The 27,841-nt window shown below is 52.0% G+C and overlaps 2 protein-coding genes across 2 annotated transcripts; both read left to right on the top strand.

Moving 5' to 3' along the window:
• Window positions 1–457: 457 nt before the first annotated feature.
• Window positions 458–7,689, top strand: LOC308550487 (arpin). Its single transcript, XM_081124370.1, has 6 exons — window positions 458–769; window positions 2,424–2,499; window positions 3,784–3,916; window positions 4,753–4,959; window positions 5,369–5,532; window positions 6,626–7,689. The coding sequence occupies exons 1-6, from the start codon at window positions 480–482 to the stop codon at window positions 6,632–6,634; spliced, it is 879 nt and encodes a 292-aa protein (XP_080980496.1). The 5' UTR covers window positions 458–479; the 3' UTR covers window positions 6,635–7,689.
• Window positions 7,690–9,281: 1,592 nt separating this feature from the next.
• On the top strand, window positions 9,282–26,304 carry LOC308550488 (AP-3 complex subunit sigma-2). Its single transcript, XM_081124371.1, has 6 exons — window positions 9,282–9,751; window positions 11,862–11,953; window positions 12,355–12,466; window positions 13,263–13,334; window positions 22,463–22,570; window positions 24,159–26,304. The coding sequence occupies exons 1-6, from the start codon at window positions 9,683–9,685 to the stop codon at window positions 24,285–24,287; spliced, it is 582 nt and encodes a 193-aa protein (XP_080980497.1). The 5' UTR covers window positions 9,282–9,682; the 3' UTR covers window positions 24,288–26,304.
• Window positions 26,305–27,841: the final 1,537 nt, after the last annotated feature.

Below are 27,841 nucleotides of genomic sequence, written 5' to 3'. Positions count from 1 at the left end.
ATCATCTATCTATCATCTATCTATATATCTATATCTGTCTATTATCTATCTATATCATCTATCTATCTATCATCTACCTATATATCAATATCTATTATCTATCTATCATCTATCTATATCTATTATCTATCATCTATCTATATCTATTTATCTATCTATCATCTATCTATATATCTATATCTGTCTATTATCTATCTATATTATCTATCTATCTATCATCTACCTATATATCAATATCTATTATCTATCTATCATCTATCTATCATCTATCTATCTATCTATCTAATTATCTATCATCTATATCTATCTATCTATCATCTATCATCTATCTATCTATCATCTATCTATCATCTATCTATCTATCTATCTATCTATCTATCTATCTATCTATCTATCTATCTATCTATCTATCTATATCTATCTATCATCTATCATCTATCATCTCTCTCGCAAAAGGAAAAGGGACAGAAAGGGGAAGGATGTGTCAAGGCCCCAGCCAAGGGTCTCCCCGCAGGCCCCCGCCCCCCGCGCGCGCCCGGCGCCCTGGCCGCGGCTCAGCCCCTGCAAGTCCCGCCCAGGAACTCCGGGGCCACCACGCCCTTCCCGGATCCGCCGCCGGGAATCGCGGGGCTCCGCCGTCTTCCTGGGGCTCCTGGGTCCCCCGCGGCCCGAGGAAGATGAGCCGCATCTACCAGGACAGCGCGCTCCGGACCCGGGCGGTGCGCAGCGCGCGGCTGCCCGGGGCCTGGGAGCCCTCCGCGCACCAGGGGTAACCCCGCCGCCCCGCCCCGCCCCGCCGGGAACCCGGGCTCGAGGATCCGGGATCGGGGAGGGGTCCCCCGGGTGGGTGGGGGGACGGGGCAGGGAAAGGCAGGCTCCATCCGGCGCGCCCTGCGCCCGGAGCGCGCGCCCCGAGACGCCCCATCGGCGTCGGACGCGCCTGCTCTTTCCAGGCCCGTGGGGGAGGGTCGGGTCTCGATCCCCAAACGCCCTCCGAAGGCCGGAGCTCGGTTCTCGCGACCTTCGTCCCGCCCCGCCCTCGCCAGGCGGCCCGCCTCTCCTCCGGGCTTGGCACGCGCCGCGCCCCCTCCGGAGCCCTGCTGTCGGAGCCGCCAGCGGGGGGCAGGGCTGAGACGGGGGGGGGCCGGGCCCGCGGTCGGGGATCAGGGACCCAGAGGTTGTTAGGAGCGGACCGTGGAGGGTTGAGGGGGGCTGGGTGGGTAGGGGCGCATAGGCACAGCCGGTTGGCACGTTTGGCACCCCCACCCCCACTCCTCCCTCTCCCGCGTCTGTGGCTCCAAAACAGGAAGCCCACGGGGTCAGCTTTCAGTGAAAACTGGAACCGGGAAGTGGGGTCCAGCTCCTCTCAGGGGGGACCCTAAGATCTTGGGCTGGGGGGGCTCCTCCACCCCCCAAGTGGCTCTGAGAACAGGAATGTGAGAGCTTTAAGACAGGTGAAAGGAAAGATATTTTTATTTATTTTATTTTTTTGATTGATTAATTTGAGAGAGAGAGAGAGAGAAATGTGGATCTGTTGTTCTATTTACTTCTGCATGCGTTGGTTGACTCTTTGATGTGCTCCCACTGGGGACCGAACCAGCAACCTTGGTGCATCCGGACAACAAACCAACTGAGCTACCCAGCCAGGGGGCAGGAAAGATCCTTTTAGCAACTTAGACATCCCTCCTAATTTGGTTAAATAAAAAAGTAAAATCACCCTGGCCGGTTTGGCTCAGTGGTTAGAGCATGGGCCTAAGGGGACTGAAGGATCTCGGGTTCGGTTTCCAATCAAGGGCCTGTCCCTGGGTTTCAGGTTCGATCCCAGGCCCCGGTCAAGGTACGTGCTTCGGAGGCAGCCGATGGAGGGGTCTCTCTCCCATCGATGTTTCTCTCTCTCTCTCTCTCTCTCTCCCTTCCACTCTCTCTGGAAATCGATGGAGAAAATGTCCTCCAGTGAAAATTAAAAAAAAAAAAAAAGTAAAATCTTTTATATTTATTAAACCCCGATCAGTTTACCAAACACCTTCATGGTACATGATCTTACAGAATTCTATGATTCTCATCATAGAATTAGAGTGAGAGGGCTGTTACGCTCCCATTTTATAGATGAGACGACTGAGGCTTGGTTACTGTACTCCCTGCAGGAGGGGCCACAGTGTGGCCTTGCAGCTTGACAAGGTTCCCTCCAACCCTCTGAGCAGCACCCCAGCTTTTGGGACCCTCAAAGGAATGGAGGCCCCATGTGGGAAGCACAAGAGAAGGGGGCTGCTCCGTACCGGGCCTGCTCAGGGGCCAGGTGACCAGGAGATACATGTAGGAGCTGCTTCTGTCCCAGGGCAGGCTCTGACCTGGGCCACGGAGCTGTGGCTCTTGCCTGAGGCCTGGCAGAAGCAGCTGATCCCTCCGTTTCCTCCCCTCCCCAGGGGAAACGGTGTCCTGCTGGAGGGAGAACTGGTCGATGTGTCTCGGCACAACATCTCGGACGCCCGTGGCAGGAAGGTGAGGATGTTGGGGGCCCCCCGCAGGGACACACACTGGCCTCACGGTCCTCACCCACCAAGGCCTCTCCCTGTGCTTGGCTCTGCCAGTGCCAAGTCTTGGGGTCTAGCTCTTTCCTTGAGGGGCTCAGGTGGGAGGGTCTTTTTCTAAGAAGACAGACCAGGCCCCGAACCCGAGTGGTGTGTGTGTTTGGAGTGGAGATTGAGAGGGTTCAGAGCAGGAGGGGGTGAGGTGAGCGGTTTGGAAATAAGGCTGTGGGTGCAGAGGGGCCTGGAAGGCCCTCGGAAGAGGTCCTGCGGCCTTCTGATGGTGCAGATTTAGTGAGCCTGGTGCCTTCCTGGTTTCTCTGCCTTCAAGGCCTCGCCTTCCCTGTTTCTCCTGGGAGGGGGTCTCCTCTCCTCCCGTCCCTGGGAGCATTTCGCCACCTGCTCGGATGAGAACAGCTGGCAGCCGGCGTTACAGCGCCCTTGGTGCCTCCTGCTCTGCTCCTTTGCTGAGCTCTGACGACCTGGGGGCATCACTTTGTCCCCGTGGGACAGGGGAAACTGAGGCTAGGATTCGCCCCAAGCCCCAGGTCTGTTGGAGGAGGCACAGCGGCTGCCCTCACTCAGAATCCCCTGCCAGCACCTCTCCAGGGCACCTTGGCTGCTTCCATGGCTGCAGGTTAGGGTTGTCCCTATACTTTCTCTTTAATTCTCTCCCAAGGACATTTTTTCTATTGCTTTTCAGAGAGAGTTGAAGGGAGACAGACAGACAGAGAGGGAGAGAGAGAGAGAGAGAGAAACGTCAATATGAGGGAGACACATCAATTGGTTGCCTCCTACACGAGGCTGGGGCAGGGGGATCGCGCCTGCCACCAAGGCACATGCCCTTGGCCAGAATCAGACCAAGGACCCTTCAGTCCACAGGCTGGCGCTCCAACCACTGAGCCAGACTGGCCAGGGCATGTATATACTTTCTGTCTTGGCTGTGGGGGGGCGATCTTGGGGTGAAGCCGTGGGCCCACCCTCTCACGGACGTCTAGCATGGTTCACAGTGTATGGCGATGCTCTATTAAACACTGGATGAGTGGATGGATGGATGGATGGATGGATGGATGGATGGATGGATGCTGGAGTGGGGATCTGGGCGAGCTGAATATCTTTGGAGCTGAGCGTGAGGTTCTGGGGTAGAGAGTGAGCTTGGCAAGGGCTGCGTGGAGCCCTGTGGGAAGTATGTGTGTGTGTGTGTTAGAGGGTGGGGGGCAGGGGAGCAGCCCCCTCACTCCCTCTGCCTGCCCCCCAGGAGCGCTACTATGTGCTGTATGTCCGGCCCAGTCGCATCCATCGCCGTCAGTTCGATCCCAAGGGGAATGAAATCGAGCCCAACTTCAGCGCCACCAAGAAGGTGAACACGGGCTTCCTCATGTCCTCCTACAGTAGGTACCTCGGCCCTTCCTCCCTCCCACCCTCCTGCACCTTGGCCTTCATCTCCAGGGGTGTCTTTTATTTATTTACTTATTTTAAATATGTTTTTATTGATTTGAGGGAGAGGAAGGGAGAGGGAGAGAGAGAGAGAAACATCAATGATGAGTCATTGATCAGCTGCCTCCTGCTCGCCCCCTACTGGGGAATCCAGGAGCCTGCAACCCAGGCTTGAGCCCTGACTGGGAATCGAACCGTGACCTCCTGGTTCATGGGGCGACTCTCAACCACTGAGCCACACCAGCCGGGCTCCAGGGGTCTCTTGGCCCCTAGAAAGTATCTTCTCAGCATGGTTGGCTTTAAGGTCCATGTCTGGCTTGAGGGCCCCCTGGCTGGACTCCTTCCTGTACCCCATTCACTCGGACCCCAGTGCCCCACCTCAGTCTGGCAGAATCGCCCATGAACCTGGCTCTGGGCTCTAACTGCCTTTGTGGGGAGCCCAGGCCAGGGTCCCTGTGGCCTCCACTTTCCTGCCAGAATCCTCAGTTGGTTCTTGGGCCCTTTCTGCCATCTGCCCCCGTGTGGGAAGGTTTTGAGGTTGAGGGGGAATGAATGTGTCCCTCTACCACTGCATTCATTCATGCTTTCTGGGGCTCATTAATTCTCTAAACATTTAATGAGCATCTAGCATGAGCCAGGCCCAGAGCCCATGCCCGAACCTCCTCTGCTGTGAGCTCCCTGATGAGTCTTGGAAGGGTGGGCGCTCAGCCCTCCCCTGGCTGCGATGGCCGGCTCTCCCTCAGTGCTCCTGTCACAGAGGGAACCATCCTCTTGTGCTGTGTGCCTGCAGAGGTGGAGGCCAAGGGGGACACGGACAGACTCACGCCCGAGGCACTGAAGGAGCTGGTAAATAAGCCGGAGCTGCTCGCCCTGACCGAGAGCCTCACGCCCGAGCAGACCGTGGCGTTCTGGATGCCCGAGTCAGAGATGGAGGCGCTGGAGCTGGAGCTGGGGGCCGGGGTACGGCTGAAAACCCGAGGTGACGGCCCCTTTCTGGGTGAGCAGTTCAGCCCTCACTGGGGCCTCATGTTCCCATTTAGCCTGGGGGGACTCCCAGCCTCCTGCCTGGGGCTCCCTCACCCCACCTGCTTAGAGCTCATGGGAGCAGCTGGCCTCCCTGGGGATGTGACCCCTTGAGATTTATTCCTAAGTCCCTGGACAAGTGCCCTGAGGCCAATAGCCTGGATCCTGGATCCTGGGGTGCTGCCCAATCCCATGGTGCCTGGAGGTGGCCTCTCCCATCTGATGCCTTGGGGGTCCCATCCAGGGTCTCCCTGAGGTCCACACCCAAGGCCTGAATAGAGCAATGACTTAACTCCAGGCTGCAGGGACCCCCGCGGAATGAGCCAGCCCCCACTCCATTTCCGCCACAGAGAGACGCCACTCAATTCCTTTCCTTCTTTCAGATTCTTTAGCCAAACTTGAGGCTGGAACAGTGACCAAGTGTAATTTCGCTGGCGATGCAAAGACGGGGGCATCGTGGACAGACAATATCATGGCCCGGAAGGCTTCCGAGGGGGCCGTGGCGGAGACCCGGGAGCAGGGGGACGGAGCAGAGGACGCGGAGTGGGTAGGTCAGCAGGTCAAGGGTGATGGCCATGGACCTGGCATTGATGTGGTTTACCTCTTGGCAGGGGTTTTGTACCTCCCAGTGGTGGTGGTGTGTAGGACAAAGAAACAGCCATGTAGACTTGACCCTCCAGCCTTAGTGGGATTCCGTGGCGTTCCGAGGGTGTGTTAGCATCAGGAAAATCCCTTCAAGGTGTGGAGGTGACCGTCTGGGACCTTTATTTCTTTTTTAAAATATTTTTTTATTGATTTCAGAGAGGAAAGGAGAGGGAGAGAGAGAGAAACATCAATGATGAGAGTCATTGATCAGCTGCCTCCTGCTCGCCCCCTGCTGGGGATCGAGGAGCCTGCACCCCGGGCCTATGCCCTGACCAGGAATCGAACTGCAACCTCCTGGTTCATTAGTCGAAGCTCAACTTCTGAGCCATGCAGGTGGGGCTGGGACCTTTCTTTTCTGCTCCCCAGAGATTTTAAAAGCAAGGGACGGGAAGAATGGACAGCAGACTTGGCTTCATATCAAGTCTCCAAACACTGTCACATCAAGCAACTGTGTGTTAGCCATGCTGAGACATCGAGCAAATGAATGAGCTTTTTTTTTTTTTTTTTGTTCTGAGCTCTGTGCCCACAATGGCTGGGAAATGGCTGATTTGGCCCTTAGTAGGTTTTGGGGTGTTTTTTTTTTTGCCAAGAGTCAGCCTCCTAGTTGGCCTCAGCCTACTCACAGTTGATTTGTGTTTCTGAAGTGTATCTCACCTCAAGATGTGAATGGATGTCAGAAGGCCCCAAATTGAACCTTTAAAAAGAAAGTCACAGGAAAATGGGCTATTTATCCAGGTGATAAAGATGATGACCTTTGCTGGAGAAAGCAGGGGGTTCTATTAAGGGAGTTGTCTTAATAAAGTGAGTCTTGGACTAAAAAAAAATCTGGAGACGCCAAGCTGGCTCCGTGGGCCACCTCTAAGGAGGTGAGGCTGAGTCAGGTGGCCGAGGGCCCCACTGAGTGACTGGCACCACTCAGTCAAGCCCTTGTTGTCTGATGACTTGAAGATTTTTATGAAATGTGCTCCATTTACATCTCTTTCCTTTATCCCCAGGACGACTGAGGTTTCTGGGAGATGCAGTGTCCCCGGGGCCCACCAGCACTGTTGAGAATTTCTTCTGTGGACGTCCACTCTAGAGTTCAGGGAAGCCGTCCACGCAGCCTTACCTGGTTCTTCCCCACGGCGCCACAGAAGACACTTCAAACAAGCCCTGCTAAGATCAAATCCACGACCACGCCATTAGTGGGGCCCAGGACCATGGATCACGGAGGGCCCCTCTCTGAATGTGACAGTAGCCTTCCTAGACAGTTTCATGCCAACCCTGCCCTGATGGCAGCTTTGTTCCTGGAGGCAGGTGGTGAGCAGGTGCCCCAGGGCTGTCAGAGGAACTGGGCTTGGGCTTGGTGTAGAATTAGGGAACATCCCTCATCTACATGCAAAACAGCTCAGAAGAGAAGCTATTGGGCTCCTTCCTCTGTCCTTGTATTTCCCGATTTCCTGCCACACCTGCCCCTCCTTGGTGCTCTGTGCCACGGTCTCTGCTCTCCTGCTCAGTCCTCCTTGTCTCCTGCACCCTTTCTTTCCCCTAAAGCTGCCAGTTCTTTACAAACCTCCTCTGGTTCTCTGCCACCTTGGGGGTTCCTGCCTCCTGGCCTCCCTGGCTGCTTTCCTGGGGATGCTGTGCTCAGGTGTAGCCAGCTGGTCCCCATCTCTCAGACGTACTCTGCCAGGCCACTTTGTTTGATAACATCTTTTTTTGTTATTGTTTTGTACCTGGAGACCTTTTTTATAAGTGAGTAAATCTTCAGAAAATGATAAGGTGAGAATACTTTAAAGTTAATACTTTACTTAGCCTTTTCCCCATTAATAGTGAGCTTGAACTGTTTTTCCTGTTCATTGCCCAGCTGTATTTCTTCTTCTGTTACTCAGTTTCTTTCTTTGCCCTTAAATCTACCGAGGGGGTGGGTCTTTTGGGTTCGTCACAGTCGTTTATATTTTTAAATATAACCATTTGCCATATTTTAACAACTTCTTTTCCATTTTTATTTGTTCATGTTTATTTTTTCCCACTTTTAAAAATTGGTTTTACAGATATATAAAGTCTATATAGAGCTGTTGACTTTTTGTGATTTTTATTGCTTCTGAGATAGTCTCTTTTCAGATGTTATTCAACTTCATTTTCTTCCATTTTGGTTATTATCTGGTTTTATATTTACCTCTTTCATCCACTCTGCCTTTAATTTGCAGAAGCATATGAAATGAGATCACTAAATTGCTTAATTTCAAATTGCTAACCAGTTATCCCAACATATTTATTGAATTTTTTCATACTGGCAAGCTATGCTGTCTCCTACATCGCATATTAAATTATTTTATACTTATATTATCCTTTATAATTCAGTAGGTCCCCCTACAAGGACAATGCGAACGATCATAGTAGGTTTTGATAGTTGGTCGAGCCTGGTCCCCCATTCTTCTGCTTCAGAATTATCTTTGGAACTCCTCTCAACATTTAAAACATTTTGTCAAGTTTCAGTGCCTATTTACTGCCTTTGGGTATTTTTAAATTAAAAAAAACTTGGCTACAAAAGTAATACATATTTATTTTAGAAAAAAAAAAATTGTATTGATTGATTTTGAGAGAGAGAAAAAGAGAGGCATCGCTTTGTTGTTCCACTCATTGGTTGATTCTTGTATGTGCCCTGACCTGGGATCGAATCTGCAGCTGCAGCATATTGAGACAATGCTCCAACCAGCTGGGCTATTCTAGAAAAATTTTTTAAAAATAGAAATAGAATTCCACCACCTCTTTTTTAAAATCATTTAGGTGGTACTCCATTATATGCCATGTACTTCGCTTGGAGTGCTTGCAACTCCTTTTGGGGTCATACAACTGGCTGAATGGATTTTTTTCCAAGTAGAAAACCCCCAGGTGTACAGTGAAGGAAACTGATATTCAGATGAAGACACTCGTCCCAGGTGCCCGGGTGTCAGCAGAGCCAGGGCTCAGGCACTGTGGCTCCGGTCACCTCTAACAGACACAAACATTCGCATCCAACAAATTTTTACAACGTGGGGTGTCCCTGTACATACTTGTGTCACCTTCCCACTTACAAATATGCCTTGAAAGCTTCCCTATACCATAAATCTTTCCCTTTTTAATACGTATTATAACATTTCTCAGATGCACGTGGATCAATGCATTTAACCAATTCCTCCTTTTGGAAATAATTCGTCTGCTTCCCATTTTCCCCCTGTAATAATAACGACACTCCTGAGGCGTGCGCTCTGAACAGCTGAATCTTTTTCACACATCCACAGTCGTTTTTATTATCAATTCTGAAACTGGGCATGCTGGGCCTAATCAATATTCTATATATTTTGAAAGCGTTTGATACATGTTGCCAGTCATCTGGGTCAGATTGCAGTCTGCAGCTTGAGCTGCAATATAGGGACGTGCTCCACCTCACCCCCATTAAGTCATGAAACGGAAAAAATTTTTTAAAAATTTAAATAAATTGTAGCAATGCGGGGTCGCCTTAGAGATCTCTGGATCCCACCACTCACTAGCTACCATGGGTGGGACGCAGGAGCATGAAAATGACCTTAATGCACCCCAAATGAGGAAAGGCTAAGCGAGCTGGCACCTCCCAGCGGGAAGGCAGCACGTGATGTGTTGATGGAGAGCGTGAGAAAGGGGGGGCCGGACGCCCCTTTGCAGGGGCGCGGCTGCAGCCAGGACCTGCCCCCCGCTCCGCCCCACGTGCTCGGCTTTGCGGGTGGATCTGGGCGAAGAACACAGCTCCGGGCTCGCGTCCTGGCCTGTCCGCGACCAGCCAGCCAACGCTGCCCGAGGTGACGGTCCTCCGCAGCCTCGATGTCCCGGGGTCCCCACCAGCCCTCCCGCGCCCCACGCTCTGCAGCCGGGGAGCCGGACTCTTCGCGATCCGGCCCTATGGACGCCGGGGACAGGCAAGCGGGCGGGGACGGGAGGGTGTTACGTTTCCGCCGGACCCTTTCAGCGACGCACCCACCGGAAGTGCCCGTGTTGTGGGCGGAAGTTGATGTCGTCTGGACGCCGCGGGGCCCAGAGGAGCGTGGCGGGCGAAGATGATCCAGGCGATTCTGGTTTTCAACAACCACGGGAAGCCGCGGCTCGTCCGCTTCTACCAGCGTTTCGTGAGTGCGGCCGAGCTTCCTTCACGCCCCGCCAGGGTCCCTTCAGGGCCCCCGCGTCCCCTCCCCTCCCCTCCCTGAGGCCCCGACGGCGCCCGCGGACCTCCCCTCGCGCCTCGGGCTCCGGCCCCGCGCGGGCCCCTCACGCCCCAGAGCCTCTCTCCCGGCCCGGTCCGGTGCCCGGCCTCCTACCCCGCGCCCCCGCTCTCCCGGACCCGGCGTTTCTGGGCCATTTTTTATGACGCTTCTTCTTCCTCGGGGCTCAGGGGCCTGTGAGGGGCGCGGCGGGGGCGCCTCGCGGGGGAAACGACAGATTTAAGTCACTTTCATTCTCCTTTAAACTCAGTTTCCCGAGGAGGAAGGCATATGCAGCCTCTGAAAGTTATTATTATTATTTTTATTTATTTTTTTTGCTTTAAGCCAGAGAGTCAGGAGAAGGGCTCCCTTGGAGGCGTGTCGTGTCCATGTTGACGGGGACGGTTCAGGGGCCCGGGGAAGTCGGTTTCCAAGTGGGGAACGAGACGCTGTGGCTGCTCGGTCAGTGAGAATGGGAGCTTGGTTTTTTCCAAAAGCGTTTCTCTGAAAAAGACAAAAATAAAAACAACACACCCCCCCCCCCACACACACACACAAAAAAAAAAACACTGGCTTCATCCTTCGCCTCCTGCCCCGGAACGCCCCGTAATGTTATCATGTGACATAGTGATGGGCGTGGACCCGTGAAGTCCGAGAAGGGAAAGAGGAAATTTATGTTCAAGCCTTAACTCCACTCCCCTTTTTTTTCTCTCTTTTTTTTTTTTTAACAAAACCTTTGTGTCCGTGGACAGTCTCACAACCCTCTTTCATTTTTCATTTTTTTATTTCCTCTTCTGCCAAGTAGAAGTGAAAGACATAACTATCGTTTTCATAGGACTTTTTTAAGCTAGATTATACTTTCTTAAACAGTTATGTCGAGGCAAAAACATATTAGCGTTTGGTATATCCGCTCAGCCTGTGTTGGCATTTTTGTGTGTGTGTGAATTTTTCCCTCAGTTGTTTGTGTTTTTTTTGTTTGTTTTTTTAAATATATCTTTATTGATTTCAGCAAAAGGAAGAGAGAGAAAGAGAAACATCAATGATAAGAGAGTCATTAGTCATTGATCGGCTGCCTCTCGCACCCTCTGAGCGGGAATCGAACCTGCAGCCGGGCATGTGCCCTGACCGGGAATTGAACCTCGATCTCCTGGATCCAAGGTCGTTGCTGAACCGCTGAGCCACACCCGGCCGGGCTCTCTCAGTTTTTTTAAAGTGTTACTGAGCTATGTCACCTACCGTACAGTTCACCTATTTAAAAATGTACAATTCTGTGGTTTCTTAGTAGAGTCACAAAGTTATGCAACCATCCCCACAATTTTAGAACATTGTCATTACCCCAAAAAGGAACCCCTACCCATTAGCGATTATTCTGTATTTTCCCCTCACGTGCCCCAGCCCTAGGCAACCACTAATCTACTTTGTCTCTCTACATTTGCCAATTCTGGGAATTTGATATAAATGGACTCATATAATACATGGTCTTTTGTGACTGGCTTCTTTCACTTAGCACAGTATGTTTCCAGGGTTTATCCATGCGGTAGTATGTATCAGTCCTTCAACCGTTTTTGTTGCCAAATTATATTCCACCGTAGGGATATACCACGTTTGGATTGGCATTGTTAGACCTATTGACGTTATTTACCCTGCTGTAGATGTTTTCTACGGGAGCACAGACTTCCAGGACCAGGCCTTCCAGATTTCCTTTTACCTTACTTGAGAGTTGTCAGTTCTCCTTTTTTTCGTTATTAACTGTGAAGAAATATCAGCTTACCTCTCAGAGTGATAATGGCTACTGACCAGACACAGCCAGGAGAATAGGGCCTTAATTCCTATAACGGAGCCTTGGTCCATTTTTTTCAGAGGTTCCCCTTTTATTTATTTATTTTTTCTAACTCATAATTTTTATCTTTTCTGGAAACTGGTGCCAAGTGTTCAGGTCATTCCCAGCTTGGAAGCACATCTCTCCCTGTCCATCTCCATCGGTGGGATGTATTTTCAGTTGTCCCCACTGATTCGCCTTTTTTCTTTTATTCTGTAGCCAGAAGAAATTCAACAGCAGATTGTTCGTGAGACCTTCCATCTAGTCCTCAAAAGGGATGACAACATCTGTAACTTCCTGGAGGGTGGAAGGTAAATGATCAGCTTTATTTTTCTCCGCATATACCCACTTTTGGGTGGCCGTCGTCATTGCTTCCTGGGACAGTACTCAAGTGTCAGGAGGGTACCCAATGCACCTGGAGCTGACCTTGGCACTGTCGGCTGAGGGAGAGACCCGATTTTGTTTGGAAGTTGTTAGACAGTTGTGTTTCAGATATTACTCACTTAGGGGTCTGGTTCCTGGGAGAATGGGCAGAGGTAAAGTGGCTTTAGGCACCACTGCCAAACTTGGTTGCGTTCACCTCGTAGAACCGCCCTGTCCTCTGGCCTGTCCTCCCCTTTTCTGTTGGGTCGTTCTCATTCCCTGGGACAGGGTTTCTCTTTGATGTGTTCAGCTGAGATACAGGCAGTTAGACGTTTCCCGTCCCCCACAGTTTGATTGGTGGCCCTGACTACAAGCTGATCTATCGGCACTACGCTACCCTCTACTTTGTATTTTGCGTGGATTCGTCGGAGAGTGAGCTCGGGATCTTGGACCTCATCCAGGTATGTGTAGTCAGCTAACGGTGGCAGGCACTTTAGTTTGCACTGGGTTTTTGAGTAGCCAGTAGCCAGTAGGCAGATCCTTTTGTCCGTCTCTTTAGTGATCTTGGTAAAAGTTGCCAGATGTCCACCAGGTGGTGCCATGAGACTGAGCTTCTCGATTTCCAAGCACTTCCTGTTCCAAGTCTAGTCACTTTTCTTGATCAACTGAGCTACCTCCAGCTTTATCTGCACTCTTAATACCCATTCATTTTCTAAATTTGACATTTTGGTCTTTGTTTTCAGAATTCAATTGATCCCATACTTGAGCAGGCTTGGATTTGTTTTTCTGTTTCTTGCCTTGCCGAAGCTCTCTCCCGACTCCTTCAGTTTCACTATCTTGAATAATGGTGTTTTGAGGCTCTAGGAAAAACAGATACATATGACTGCTCTTTTTTTTAAAAAAAAAAAAACAAAACAAAACCCTTTCTCTTTTTTTTAATGTTTTTTATTGAATTTTTTTTTAGAGAAAGGAAGGGAGAGAGAGAAACAACCCCTTATCTTTAAACCATAGAGTAATAAAAGAAGACAAACACTGGCTGCTAAACAAACAAGGAACACAAACAAAATGATCTCTTAGAAATTAAAAACTTGAGAGGAAAGTGGGAGAGAAAAGAGGAAAACCAAGAGGTTTTGTTTTGTTTGAGATTTACCATAAGGTAAATAATATGAGGACAATCCCTTTTACTTTCAGATATGATATTTATGAAGATAGGAGTATTCCCCATTTCTCTTCCTTACCTCTCTTTATGTTTCCTAGGTTTTCGTGGAGACCCTGGATAAATGTTTCGAAAACGTTTGTGAATTGGATTTGATCTTCCATATGGATAAGGTACCTTCTCTCCCAAACCAGAGTTTGTAGAAAACTAAGAGCCTCGAACATTTCTAGCCTCCTCTCTGCCTTCATCTTCTTTGTTTTGTTTTTGTTTTTTGTTTGTTTGTTTAGTCTGGGGACATTCCTAAAAACCTGTTTTTATTTAATAACTTAGGTGTGATAGTTTTGGGGTATTTTGCTAAGATCTGTTACCAGTTTCCACACACAAAGATTACTACTGGGCCTGTATCACGGTTCATCTTTTCAGACAGACTTTCTGACATTCGGCAATGACATCCCTAGAACTACTGGCTGTCAGGCCAAAAGTGAGATGAATCGTTTTATGCTGATTGTAAAATGAGTTTCCCCGGCAACAGTCCAGTGAGAGTGAAGCTTCGGAATAATCAGGACCCAGAACTTTGACTTAGCTGGTGAAATTTATATTTTTCCTGAACAGTAATACACTAAGACATCAGTAGTGTATTCTAAAGTCAGGTGACGCTCTGTGGGGAAGCTTCCAGGCAGAATTGAAGTGGTTCAGAGTTCGTGTCCTCAGGCATGGCCTCTGTCCTCAGGCGCCAGATTAGATGTGGGCGGCAGCCAGCAAGGGCAGAGCACCTGCCAGTTTATTTTATCCCACTGGGCACATGCCCCACCCAGTGCCGTCCGCTGGTGGAGGCAGGTGCATCTCAGGTTTGCGCAGTCCTGGTTTTTCCTCAGCTGATTGTTGTCACTGTGACCCTTGGCCCTTGGCGGGAGATAGTGGTTTTTAGGAGACTACATGCTCATTGCTAAGCCATGATCCTTTATTAGTCTGTTGCCATCATGATGAGGCAGGTGTTTTTAGATGCACCATTGCCAGCATTGCTGCCTAGGCGACTTTCAGTCCCAGTGAACTCTCAGGGTTCTCAGGTGGAACTTTGCAGGCTAACTCTCAGGGTTGGCTGCAGAGGTGCGGTGAGGTTCCTCTCAGCATCTAGCTTGACTCTGCTGCTCCACGAGGAGCCTGGCACCGGGGATCACAGAACCCTATTCTTTCTGGTCCCCGAATAAGGCCCTTTGGTTCATTGTTGTTGCGTTATCACATTGATGAGACAGTGTGGGAACTTTTGTTTATAGCAGTGAGCCCGTGGCAGAGTTGGTTCCATTATACGTCATTTCACCTGAAGCTGCAGCACCTCCGTGGACATTGGATGAGGACTGGCTGTCCCTGGCCTGGGGCTCCCTGAGCCTCGTGAGGCTGCTGGCGCTCACTAGCCTTTTCGACACACTCATGCTCCCTTTCCATGGGAAAGGGTCTTAGAAACCTCAGAGACCTCGGGCCCCCCTGTGCCAGCACTTAGAGTGTCTCAGGCGTGCCAGCTGTTAGAGGTGCTGCGGTCTTTCCATTCCTGTCAGGGAGAGCCCTAGTTCTAATCTAGTTCCCTTCTGGACTGCAGCAGTAAGGAAAAAAGGTTATGGCTCAAGAAACTTCAGTTAATTTAAAGAAATTCAGTGTAAGAGTAAAGGTTAAGATAAAGAGACTACAGAGCAAATGGAGGAATGTGTTCTATAAAGGTCTTACTGTTTTTATTTTAACCGCTGAGCCACGCCCGGCCGGGCTATTTTAAAACAATTTTTTAAAACTGTGGACTACAAGGTGAACTTTGGGGTTCACCACCTGGTTTCAGAGCTGATTCCTTCCTAGAGGCCGCCTGTTGCTTACAAGTCCAGAGATGAATTCACATCTCAAAGGGTGGATTCAGGGGTAAGTTTACTAGAGAAAGGGGAACTTCCCAAGCAAGGGGGGAGAGGGCACAAGTCCCCAGTCCTGCCGTTGTCCCCACAGAGAGGTGTGGCTCTTTCTCATCATTGATGTTTTTCTCTCCCCCTCTCCCTTTCTCTCTAAAAATCTTTTTTTTTTTTTTTAAAGAGCTTTTTCTCTTATCTTCTGAGATAATTGTGAGTTTCTGCCTTATCGCTCTAATGTTGTTTGTTACATATTTGTGGGGATGCCTGCTAGAGCAGTAAAGTAATTCCAGGTCCCAGTGCTTGACTGGACATGGCTTTAAAAGGAAATAAAAGACCATAAAAATGTTGTAAGTTCCACGCAGTGTTTCGAGGCCGCTGCAGATTCCTTTTACAGTTCATAGAGCAGTAATTACACCAGGAAACCACTCTCCCTGTGTCCTGGGGTTTCCGAAAAGGGATGGTGCAAGGAGTTGGACTCTCACTCTGCTCACTTTTACAATGTCTAAAGGTGTTTTCTGGCAGGTGACTTTCTCTTAGTGAGATTTCTAGCTTATCTTTGCCCTCATGTAGGGCTGTTTCTAATTCAGGCACCATTCTACTCCCTAACAAAGAATTGCTGCCATAGCTGGGAGGGAGGTACCAGCTGCCTCCCTCCTTATAGAGCTTGTTCTCAAGTTGTCTGTTCTGACCTTGGCTCTCTGATCTTGGCAGAGAGCTCATGTCTGCTGAGAGAGTTTTTGTCCTTTTTTCTCTGATAATCAGAGAAACAATAAGCATTTATTAATGAGGAGGACACTGTGTTAGATACAGAGATACAAAGATGGAAAGGAAACCCGTCCTACACTCAGGAAGCTCCTCGCCCAGCTGGCAAGATGGGTCCCAGGGAGAATTCCCTGGTCTGGGAGTAGCTGCATTTCAGGAAGGACCCCACAAGTTGAGTGCAGATTTCCAGCGGCATGGCAGTCCTTGAGGGCACTCTGTCTTCCTCTCTCTTGCAGGTTTCATCACAAGCACTGAGTTTAGTCAAATATATATAGTTTATCTGCGCATTGCACTTCATAAAACTGCATCTAAGTATTTATACAGAACGATACACTCTCTACTCATGGGCTCTTTCGTTTAAGGATATTTGATCAGAGGCAGAGAGGGAAGAATGGGACTGAAGAAACAGTTTCTGAGGCTGGTCTCTGAAGTGCAGGGGGCGGGGTAGACGGGGGCCCTCGGCAGCTTTTGGCTGAGAGTCTGGGTTCCTTGGTGTGGGAGCATGTTATGCAGCACTGATGGCCCTTGTGTGCTGTGTGTGTCCCAACCTAAGCAAGCTGGGTGAGTACAAAGGTGTGACGACAATTTGAGATGATCGGTGCTAAGGGAGGAGAGCAAGGAGGGTTGTATAAATTCCTGAGTGGAGCCGTCATCAAGGGCAGGGGAGCCAGGTGATCTGCCAAGTGCCAGCCCTGTGCTGGGTACTGTATGTCCAATAGTCTTACTAAAGTGGGTGAGCATCGACCTATGAACCAGGTCTCAGTTCAATTCCGGGATGATCGCCAGTAGGGGGCGAGCAGGAGGCAGATGTTCAATGAGTCTCATCATTGATGTTTCTGTCTTTCTCCCTCTCCCTTCCTCTCTCTGAAATCAATAAAAACATTTAAATAAAATAAAGTGAGTGATAATATCACCAAGTGACAGATCAGCAAGATGCTCAGCCAGCCGAGCCGCACAGAAGGGCATGTCCTCATTCTTAAAGCAGCCTTTGTTCCTCACCCCACAGTGTATGTACCTAGTGTTTCATCTGTGTTTCTGGCTGCTCCACCTGGCCTTTCCTGCCTCTTAAATGGTCTCTCTTGTCTTCCTTTTTCAGGTGTTTTCTTAGAAAATCTCCTGCAATACCATAAGTGTTCCCGTCTCTAGGGAGGGGGCTGGGCAAACGTGGGAACTGACTCAGAGATGTTGTACGTGCCACATGCATCTGTTGCGTGCTTACCACCTTGGGTCCTCTAGGCCCACTGACTGCAGAGTGCAGAAAGTCCTCTCTCCCTAAGCTTTATTGCCTAGAACAGTAAACAGAGTAAATCTCCCTGCTGCTCCAAGGCAAAGTCTGAGCTGGAAGCCAGATATGTTGATAGGTTGTCTGCATGTCATCCCTCCACCCTGGCCCAGGAGTTGCATTAACTCCCAGAGTCTCATGGCAGGCCGCTGCACAGCGCTGGTAATGACCTGGAGCCTGCCTCTGGGTACTATTAGGAGTCTGGAAGCATATGGGTCTGTTAGTTGGGGGAAACACACTGCATTAGGTCTCCGTAGTCGATAAATCTTGGCAGCATATCTGCCTGTGACCTTGAGGTCAGATTCGCATTCTGTAGAGAAGTTGCCGAGCCTGTTTCTGAAGCCAGCAGGGTCTGCACCGTGAGACACTGTCAGGAGACACTGTCAGCAGCTACCTCAGAAGGATGCCCAGGCCCCTGACCCCGTGATTTAACTGCTGGCAGCCCTGAAGGGAAGTCACGTCTTAGCCTGGAGCTGAGCACTTTCTGGGTTTCCCCCCCAGTCACTAAACAAGTACGTCCCTTTAGGTTTTCAGAATCAGTGCACCTGAATTTACCCACAAGGGTTATGTGTAATGCTGGTTGTGGAAACCTCAGGGAAGGAGGGGAAGATGCCCTGCTGATGGGGCCTGACCCCTGGGCTTCTAGCCCACTGCTCCTTTTCCGGCCCAAAGCGGGGACACTTTCACCAGCTCTCTCCCCAGCACCGAGCCTCTCTGTACACCCCCCACCTCTCGCTCACCACTTGATATCCCCTGCCTTGGACTTTGTGCTGCAGAAACACTGAACTATTTATAGTCTGCAAGGAGGGCACAGCTTTGTAAGGTTTCGATTCCTCAAGTGAAGGGCTAGAGAGGGCGGGGTGGGCCCCAGGCTTTTCCAAGAAGCATGGAATGGAGATTATCTCTTCAGAAACAGCTTTATGGCATTTGGAAATTTTTTTTGATGGCCAAATGAATTGTGCTTCACCTCCCTGACTGCCTGCCCTGTGGTCAGATTAGGGTGAGTGATGGCATCCTGGGATGTAGATCACAGGATGGCGGGTAGGGAGGGCACAGGCCTGGCCAGGGATGGACATGGCTCCGTGCACATTGCAGCTCAGTAGAAAGCTTCCCGATGGTCACTGCTGCTGCTCAGTAGACCAGGCAGCTCGGGAACAGCATGAGCTCTCTACACCGAGGTGAAGGAGCCAAAGGATAAGTCCCTGCGTTGGGAAGGAGGCTGGTCCAGAAGACTGATTGCAGTCACTCCATCAACTAGTAGCCATCAGGTACTTAAGTGTCAGGCACATAATAGCTGCACCATCCTGTTTTAGTTTTAGAACTGGCATTGGGTAGGGACTCAAGTCTCCCCATTGTATAGATGAAGAAACTGAGGTTTAGAGCCAGGACGCTTGCTTCTCTAAGGCCACACACTAGTAAGTAGCAGAGACAGAATTCAGACGCAGGGCTCCATGCCTGTGCGGGGCCCTGGGTGTCCTCTCCTGCCTTTGCATCCTCAGTGTAGAAAGAGGTGGTTGGGACCATGTGTTGTTAGTGCACAGGCAGCCAGAGAGAGGATGGGTTCAGGAGAACAGGGCCTGGGTCGCGTTCCTTACCCGGTGCTGTGCTTGGCGTTTGGGACCAGCACGGCAAACAGGCAGGAAGCAAGGGCGGGTGGAACAGTAGACAAGAAAAAAAAGTCCTGCTTCAGGGAACTCGGGCTCCTAATAGGAATTCGTTCATTTGTTTGTTTTTTAAGAAGGAAGGAATGCTATGCAGCGAATGCACTTGGCTACAGTCAGCTGTCCTTATGCAGAGGGGGGGAGTAAGTGGCCTTTTATCAATAAAGTTGTTACCAGGGCCCAAGAATAGTTAGTTAATGAGTTGCTGGGAAACCGGTCACTCCCTCCTCCATGGACCATTAGGCTAAGGCCCACCCTTCTCTGGACTTTTGCAGCATTCTGTCCTTGGGCCACGGCACATATCACAGCCTTCCTTTTATTACCGCTAATGCCCCACAGGCTTTATGTCCTGTACTTGAGTGTAAGCCCTGGGAGGACAAGGTCCACCTCTTATCTCCACATCCTTCCAGCCCTTACCACCCTGCCACGCGAAGCACACTTCACAGTAGACGTTGTTGCATGTCACACTCTCTCGGTGAAAGTGAGTGGAAGCCTGGGTCCTGACCCACTCTCTTGTGTCTGGTGGGTCCAGTGGGCTTACGTGTATGATTTCACTCGTGCAGATTCAGCTCAAGTCACTCGGCAAGAAGAGAGAGTCTAAAAATTCTAAATATAGAGTGATTCTGCCCACAGCTCTACTCATTCAGCATGGGCCTGAGTGAGACGGGAGGTTTGAATGGGCTCTTCGCCTCTGCTCTCCCGTGCCTGTCACTTGCCTGTCACTTGCCTGTCGTGAGCATGACACTGTGCCTGCAATGTTAGTGCTTAAAGGTACAAGGCATGTTTTCCATCTGTGTGGTCCCCGGACAAACCACTCGCTCCGTCTAGTGCTCAGCTGGAGAAGAGAAGCAGTTTCCTTGATGGAGGGAAAATGAGCCGCTGGGACCATGTGGGTGACATAAGGGGTCCTGGCTGATTTCTTCTCACTTGGTGACTTTAAAACCCAATTGTATGTGAGACGGCTCCACTAGATTCGTGTGCGCTGCACTGAAAGAATGTACAACCTCGTGAGCGACAGAGAGGAAAGAATATCAGGAGCTGGGGATGGAGTCTTAGGGATTTCATGGCAAGAAGGCATCTGGAGAAGATGGTGGAGGTGTCCAGCCTGAAGACCAGGGGAGGTCATAAACGTAGTTCAGGAGACACTGACAGCAGGAAAAAGAAAAGATGGAGCTTTGCACACACAGCACACTGTTTTCTCTGCTTTGGCAGAGCTGCTGGGGGCCAGACAGCCCCGCATGCTCGAGTTCCCTAGGGCATCTCAGCGTGTCACTCGTCCCTGGCTAGAAAGTCAACCTCTCGGGACCAGGTGTGCTGGGCGCTGCTCTCTGCACCCGTTTTGTTCATGGTAATTGGGCCTGCAGAGACTCGGCCGACGGGGCCTGAATCTCATTCCACATCTTCATGTGAGATAAAGGGCGACACGTGGGGACAGGCAGTCCTCAGCATGACTTGAAACACTGATAAGACATTGGACTTTGGAACGAGAGTGAGAGTGTGGGGGAGGCTTCTCTACCTGGTCTCTGGAGGCGTCTCGATGCTCTTCCTCTTCCATTTCTTTCAAAAACGGATAATGTGGGAACTAGAGACCGACTCTGAGCCAAGATGATTCATATAATTTCCTCTTCCCCTGCCACTGTTCCCTCTTAAAGGGTCCCCGGTGCCCTTGGATTATTAACAAACCACCACACCCTCTAGCAAGGACTAGGAGGTGGTTTGTACTCCCCTACCACAAATTCCCCCCCTTACTCTCAGGAGCCCCTTCCTAGGAATTAATAAAACTCACCGAGCCAGTAGGGGATAGAAACATTGTCCACACTTGGCTGTTTATATGGGAGACTGGATCTTCTATTAGTGGTCGCCGGCTCTTTGTTAAACTTGAGATCTGCCCTCCAAGAAAACCAAGGTGGCAGAGAAGAGACAGGTGAAAATAGAGCAGTGCCCTGGGTTGAGTGCCGCGTGGAGATGATCACAGGCACAGCAGCGTCGCTGAGAGGAGGGCAGTCGTCTCAGCCTGTCCTCAGCCATTCTTGACTTTGCTTGGCCCAGGCCTTGGGTGCTTAGCACCTCATCCTGGAATGAGGTCTCTGATTTTTGCAGAACTGCTCAGTAAGATCCCCTTGACGAGTGGTAGGAGGTGTGAGGGTTAGGATTGGCCCTGGCGGCGGAGTCAGCCGCACTACTGGCCCTGCTTCAGTTTGCAGAGGTGCGCTCTTTCCATTGGGAAGTCCCAGCAGGTTACCTGGTCACATAACTCTCCTCCAGTGGCTCCCAGTGTGGTCCTTCTCTTCCATGTGCGTGAGCTCACAGTGCACCTGCTGTTTGATTCAGCTCCTCCGAATAGGTGAGGCACACCCTGCAGGAGCCCCACTGGGCCTGAGCACCATCAGCTCCTCGGCATGCACCACGCTCGCTCCCTGTTTCCTCTGTTCCTACAACAGAGCCCAGGGCTCCAGCTCGTAGGTCCCCTTCTTGGTCAGAACATTCATGTTGCCTCCAGGGGGTGAGGCGGGGAAGGGCTCAAGCAGTTGCCTTCTGTTGACAGGAAAGAGGAGTGGGGCCAAGGTGGATGCCCGGTAGACCCGATTATAGAAGCAGGTACCTTTGAGACGGAGACGACGGGACAGCTCCCTGGAAAAGAAGCACGAAGGACACCAGTTGCCCAGACGTGTGGGGAGGAGGGGATAGAGGCTTGAACGGGTTAGATTGCCTGCAGCGGGGTAGACGTTTCGACTCTAGCAATCATTCCTACTTTTGAAGGGTTTTAAGAGAAACATTTTATTAGGACAGAATTATAAACTCCCGCTTTCAGTCATGAAGTGTGGCTGTAAATGTATGTACTTTGGGCTTGTAAAACATAGTTTCCACCCAGCATTTCCCCTGTTGAGATTTCAGCTTTGTCACCGAGAGCATTTTCCCCATTGCCTTCGCCTCCCATCAAGGTGACCTGCAGTTTATTGGGATTATCTCATCTTTATGTTCAAATGAAGCTGTTCCTGGTTGTGATTATTCCTGGACCGAATCTCCAGTGCATTTGCCAGGAACTCTGGCGTGTGTAGCTCCTCTGTTCTCTGGACACTTGAACGAGTTTTGCTGGTGTCACGGTTTTAGGTGCTTGCTGGAATAGCAAATGTTGTGAATTATTATTGCTCAGCAGTTTGTACTTGCTCAGTGTGCACTGTTTTGGGCTGGGGTTAGGGCTTCTGAGGACCTTTACCTAGTGGCTTTCTTCCACTTGTGTGGTTTTTATTGCCACCCACCCGACTCAGATTTCAGGTTTCATTTTCCCCTGCCTCCCTTTTTCACATTGGTCCTTTAACTCGGGGCTCTCTGAGGTGTATACCCACATTCCTCTTGACCCGTCAAGATCACCCATCCATCAGCGGCTGTCACTGAACAAGACCATCCTTATGATCTGGCTGCATCTCCAGTTTGTTAGGGACACAGTTTACTGTTGATTCTTGGCTGCCCTCTCCCCACACCTGCGCTTGGTACCCCCAACTTTTCTTAGGTCCCCTCTGTCTCCACTCAAAGAAATGATGCCCGCCTGTCACGTGAGAGGTGGATGATCCAGGGGCCTGGATGTCCGTTGTGGATTGGGAGCTGTGTCAGGTCCCACGCCCTGCTGCTGTGGGAGCACTCGCAAGGTACCCTATGGGCCGCACTCCCTGCCACAGTGCTCTGACCTTTCCTATTTTGCTTCCCTTTAGGTGCACTACATCCTGCAGGAGGTGGTGATGGGTGGGATGGTGCTGGAGACAAACATGAATGAGATCGTGGCTCAGATTGAGGCTCAGAACAGGCTGGAGAAGTCGGAGGTGAGTGCACAGCTGTACTCGGCCCTGGCTGGTGCAGGAGCAGCTGGGCAGGAGGGGGCGTGGGTAGGTACAGGGCTGGTTTGTGCTGCTGTGGAGCCTTAGGGATGTTTCACACTCACCTTCTTTCCTCCCTGAGTCCCTCAGAGCTCACAGATTTAAAGGCCAGGTAGGAATGAGGCTGAAAGTGTGCATGGGAAAGCCAGATGGTGGGGAAGGCAAGCAGCTCGGGGAGGGGGGCGGGACACGACACATGGCCGTGTTTTGTGGCTTGTAATTCTTCCTCTCCACGCCACACAAAGGGCCCAGCGCCCTTCTCTGATTGTAGGGTGGTTTCCAGTTTATGTGCTAGACAAGCCTGATCTCCCAGCAGCCACTCCTGTGGCGTCTTTCATACCTCGGAGTTGCCAATTTCCTGTTTCCAGTTAGCCTCATAAAAAGCCACTGTGGAGTTTGGGCTGGGTCTGACAATAACACCCCCCGCCACTCCCACATAGTGCAGGAGCTCCCAGTGAATCCGTCCTGTTCCCCCGGGGTCTCCGTCACCTCATCAGCCTCGCTGGCGAGGAGAGGTTACAGGGGTCGGCCACCTTCCCATGCTGCGAAAGTCGCAGAACAAGTTGCCGCTTTAACTTTCCAGTGCCTTGAACAGCTTCCCTGCTCTGCAACGGAACTTGGTCTTGCGAAAGCAGGGGTGCTTGTTTCTGTGAGTGAGGACTGGCAGTCCTGCTGAAGAGCTCTTCCAGACCACAGCTATTGTGGCAACTGCAGTTCCAGAAAACGCGGGCTGGGAGGCTTCCAGAAATAGTCAGTGACTCAGGCGAGAGGGCTGGAAACCAGAAGAAATGGAGACTTGCTGGGTGAGGGCTGGATCGGGCTCAGGATCCAGAAGGTGGACAGGGAGGAGGGAAGGATTTTGAGGGTCCTTGTCAACATTTCCCCCTCTGTGCACAGCATCTCCCCCTCTGCACAGCGGCAAGAGCCTAGAGGGTGCTGGCTGGCTGTAGACGCCTCGACCGTCTGAGTCTGTTACCAGTCCCTGCAGGTCTGGGTCCACCCAGCCTCCTGCTGGTCCTTCCTCCCACCTTGTTGCCACATGACATTTAGACCGTCTGTTCTTTTCCATCTCACACTATTAGTTGGCCAGCAGGTGCCCTGAGCCGTGACATTCGTTTTCCTTGTAAAAATCTCCCCGTGACTGCGCTTGTTTATAAGATCCCTCAGTCTCGAGGAAAGGGTTTTGCTTTGTTTTGTAATCTTAAAAGTGCCTGATACTGAGTGTAGCTTGGTTATTAAACTGTCTCGTGTTATTTTCACAAGCATTTGTTGAGCACCGGCTGTGGGCTGGGCGCTGGGAGGAACTGGACCAATAAAGCAGCGTAAGCCATGACCTTCAGGAGCTGGGGTCTAGTCCCTGTTGCCCCACCTCACCTGAAGATGGAGTTGTTGGCTTATGAGAGAGGAGGGAGGCAGAGCTGGCCTTGTGCATGCTCAGGTTGGACTTTCTTGAGGCCTCCGTTGCTGGTGTTTCTGAGCATTAAGTTGGTGACACTGGGGGTTCATCTCACGCCTACCTCTCATTTCTCCTCAGGGTGGCCTCTCAGCGGCCCCTGCCCGGGCTGTGTCTGCCGTGAAAAACATCAACCTGCCAGAGATTCCACGGAACATCAACATCGGCGACCTCAACATCAAGGTCCCCAATTTGTCCCAGTTTGTCTGAGGCTTGAAGACTGGGCTGAACTGGACTCCGTGAAACAAGCAGATCCACGCCACCCCTGCAGCTGAACCCACTCTGAGCCCTGGGAGAGAAGCCTGGGACCTGACCCGCGCTGTCTGGGGGCCCAGACGGGGAGTCCTGTGTCCCTGCTGGCAAGGGCTCATTTCCCACATGTGCCACCGGGCCAGTCTCTGACAGGTTACCACTGCAGATGTGAGGGGGCCCTGGCTTCCCTAGTGAGGGGTCAATGTGTCCAAGCCACTTGCCCTCTCTCCCTCCCGCATGAAGCTGTTCCAAGGATTGGGGGCCTATGGAGAGGCCCCCTTGCTTCCCAGGACCCCACTAGACCTTGTCCACCTGAGGTCCTATAGCATTTACTCCTGCAGGTGATGGATAAGGGCTGGCCCTTCAGACCTGGCTCTGCCAGGTTGTCATCCCCAGAATCCTTTCGTGTGGCCAAGCCTTCCAAGTACCACTCCTGCAGAGTACATCTCCCAGCGCTCTCGCCCCAGCTCTGCCCTCACGGGTACTAGGTGCAGGAAGCAATCCCGATCACAGGCCTGGTGCACGCCCACCACATTGCTGCTGATCAGGAGAGCACCCGACAGCCATCTCTCCAGCACAGCCAGGCCTCAGGGACGGCATCGAGCTGCTGTGAGAATAGGGAGCTTGCTGCCTGGAGACTAGGCTGTGTTCTCAGGCCTCCCGATGCTGCTGTGGAGCCCTGTGAGATGATCCCCAGCAGGGCCACCTGTCCAGACCACCTCTCCTCCCTCTTTGTTTATTTTCTAATTTTTTCAATTAACTGATTTTTGGGAAGAGCAAGGTAGAGGGAAACATCAGGTTGCAGTTCTACCCATTCATGCATCATTGGTTGATTCCTATGTGTGCCCTGACCAGGGATCGAACCCGCAACTTCGTGTTGGGACCACACTCCAACCCCCTGAGCCACCTGGCTGGGGCCTCTTCTCTCTTTGGGTGGCGCTTCCTTTTTAAAACACTCATTGAAATGGGGAAGAGTTGAAACAGTCTTTTGGAAAAGGTTAATCATTTTCATGGAACTACTTCCTTGAAAGGGGTCCTGTTTGCAGGCTGTGATCAGGGCCAAGGTGTGGGCCACAAGGACAGCACTCGGCGCCTGTGAGCACTGACCACACGCCGGTGGACATTCAGTTACAATGACCACGAGGAGATGGGGACCTCCTTGGCAGAAGATTGGAGGGCTTGGGAGGCTGAAGACCAGGACATCTGCTAGGAGCCGACACCCCCTGGGTCTCAAGTGGTTCATCTTTCACTTGGGGCACTGGTCACAGCTACATCCTATTTGCAAAGCCATGGACAGGTGGCCACACTAAGGAAAAACCCCACCAAAGCCTGGTGCACAAGACAGGGTTCAGCCAGCAGCCTGGTCTCAGTCACAGTTCCCTGGTTTCGTTTCTGGTGAAGCCAGGGCAACGGAGGGGGGGAGGGGAGTGGGGCTGGGTCTTAATGTGGCAGAGGCCTGGTTAATAGGAACTTGAGACATGCAGTGCCGACTTCCTCCTCATTGTGACAAGCACAGGGCCGTGACCAGGCCCAGCAGAGATGTGGGTAATTAGTTCGCGTAGTTCAAAAATTAAGGATAAAGACTGTTCAGTGAGACTCCCCCTGCTCCTCTAAGCCACTGAGCCCCCTCCCCTGTTCCTGGTAGAAACAAGTGTTTTCAGTTCAGAGGATTTAAGAAGTTCCTGGGTTTTGTTACTAAAGCTACCTTCCAGTAGGGAGCAGGGGCCTCCCAGACCACCCGTGTGAACGAAGTGGCACCCCCACCCCATTCAGCACCCCTGCCCTTCCTGGCTCCGCCTCCCTTTCCGCAGATGCTCACACCCTGGCTGTTGGGGTTGCAGTTACTGTCTGTCCCCTGCTAGCATGCGTGCCCCTCGGGGTGGGGGTGGAGGCGGCTCCTGTCGGTGCCGTGTCCTAGCTGCTGTGAGCAGTGCCTGGGACTCGGCACTCAATAAACAATTGTTGAATGAATGGACCGCTGAGGCTGTGCTCAGATCTGTGGGTCCTCCGTCTGCTGGGAACCTGGGAGTGGGCAGGAGGGGAAATGAGCATCGTCCCAGAGACGGTGGGAGCCAGGGGCTGAGCGCTGTGACCAAGGGTTGAGGCGACGGTTGGCCCAGCCCGTGGACAGGGAAGTGAGAGGAGAGTCTAGACAGTGGAGGGATCTCAAGTCCAGGGAGGAGTTTCCATGTTTGGACGCCCCTGCTGGGGCCAAGGGCCCGGAGCTAAGGAGACATGGCCTGGGCTTGCAGTTGCCCCCACCAGGCCCCCCAACTGAGGCGGTGAAAGGAAGGGACGTGGAGGGGTTGTCTGGCCCAGTGGGGATCGGGGAAGGGGGGCGTCACCCTCCAGCTCTGGGACAGCCTCTGCGACTCCTGCCTCGGGGCTGTCGTGAGGATTAACTGGGAGAGTGGGTGTGGACCGCGGAGGGCTCCATCCATACTGGCTGCTGGGGGGGGTGCAGGAGGAAGGGGAGTCGGTGTAGATGCAGTGCCCTGGGAGAAGATTGGTACGTGGATCTCAAGTCCTGGGGGAGGGGACCGGGTGGGCCTCAAAGCCTAGGTCTGCAGAGGGATGGTAGGGACAGTGACTGCTGGCCCGGCCCACCCGTGGGGTCCCAGGCCCGTTATGGAGGCCACCCCTGGGTAAAGCTGTAGGGGGGTGGTAGAGTCTGGAAGCTTCCCTGACGAAGAGGAGTTTGAAGACGAGCAGGCCCGTGGCGGGTGGGCACAGCCTGACCCCTCTCCAAGGCGCCGAGTGGCTCCCCAGTGGTCACAGGCCGCCTGAATCTCGCCCTGTCTGGCGTGAAGAGGGCAACTCGTGTGACCCGGCCAGGGTGCCGTCCTTGCTCTCCAGGGAGGTGCCTGTGTAACATGCAGGCTGGGGTGCCAGCTGCCACCTGCTAAACGTTTCTGGAACTTTGTTCGTTAGTGTGGCCGGACCCGCTCCCTCAGCACCGGCCCTCCGAGGCGGTGGCTCCCTCGCAGATGCTGCTGGACTCAGCCCCTTGGGGCATTTTCTGAAATTCCCGCCACGGGGTCCCCAGCCACCGCCTGCCTCCTCTCCACCAGCTGGGCCCCGGCGAGTGCCAGGCGGCCGGTCAGCTGTTTAAAGTTCACGCTGATTGGAGGGAAATCTCTGGGTCCAAACTGCCAAACGGGCGGGTGTCTATCTGGGTGACAACGCCTGGCCTTGAGCTGTGAGCTGCGCGGGGACCGGGAGGACAGCTGAGCGGGCGTTCCTGGCAGGCCCCTCCCTGAGCCACAGGGCCCCGGGTCACGCCCTGCCAGCACCCCGACACCCAGCCCGGGCCCAGCCCTGCTCCAGGCTGCCCTGGTTCTCACGGGTCCTCACGGGTGCTTTCGCTCTGGGCCCCAAGTCCCCAGCTTCGCCCAAGTGGCAGCACCGGGGTACTGGCCTCCCTCCCTCCTCGCCTTCCACTCTCTCTGAAAAGCAATGGAAAAAACATCCTCGGGTAAGGATTTAAAATAAAAATAAAAGCTGCTTTGCGG

The sequence above is a fragment of the Miniopterus schreibersii genome (genome assembly GCF_964146895.1).
Source record: "Miniopterus schreibersii genome assembly, chromosome: 22".
Taxonomy (NCBI): Eukaryota; Metazoa; Chordata; class Mammalia; order Chiroptera; family Miniopteridae; genus Miniopterus; species Miniopterus schreibersii.
Note: the sequence above shows the minus strand (reverse complement) of the source record. Positions and strands in the feature narration are given on the sequence as shown.

Bases quoted from the DNA above. Each gene is read 5' to 3' on its own strand.
- LOC308550487 (XM_081124370.1), top strand. From the start codon at position 480: ATGTGTCAAGGCCCCAGCCAAGGGTCTCCCCGCAGGCCCCCGCCCCCC. The intron at 770-2,423 runs GTAACCCCGCCG...TCCCCTCCCCAG, and splicing joins GAGCCCTCCGCGCACCAGGG to GGGAAACGGTGTCCTGCTGG. The intron at 4,960-5,368 runs GTGAGCAGTTCA...TCCTTCTTTCAG, and splicing joins AGGTGACGGCCCCTTTCTGG to ATTCTTTAGCCAAACTTGAG.
- LOC308550488 (XM_081124371.1), top strand. From the start codon at position 9,683: ATGATCCAGGCGATTCTGGTTTTCAACAACCACGGGAAGCCGCGGCTC. The intron at 13,335-22,462 runs GTACCTTCTCTC...GCTTCCCTTTAG, and splicing joins TGATCTTCCATATGGATAAG to GTGCACTACATCCTGCAGGA. The intron at 22,571-24,158 runs GTGAGTGCACAG...ATTTCTCCTCAG, and splicing joins ACAGGCTGGAGAAGTCGGAG to GGTGGCCTCTCAGCGGCCCC.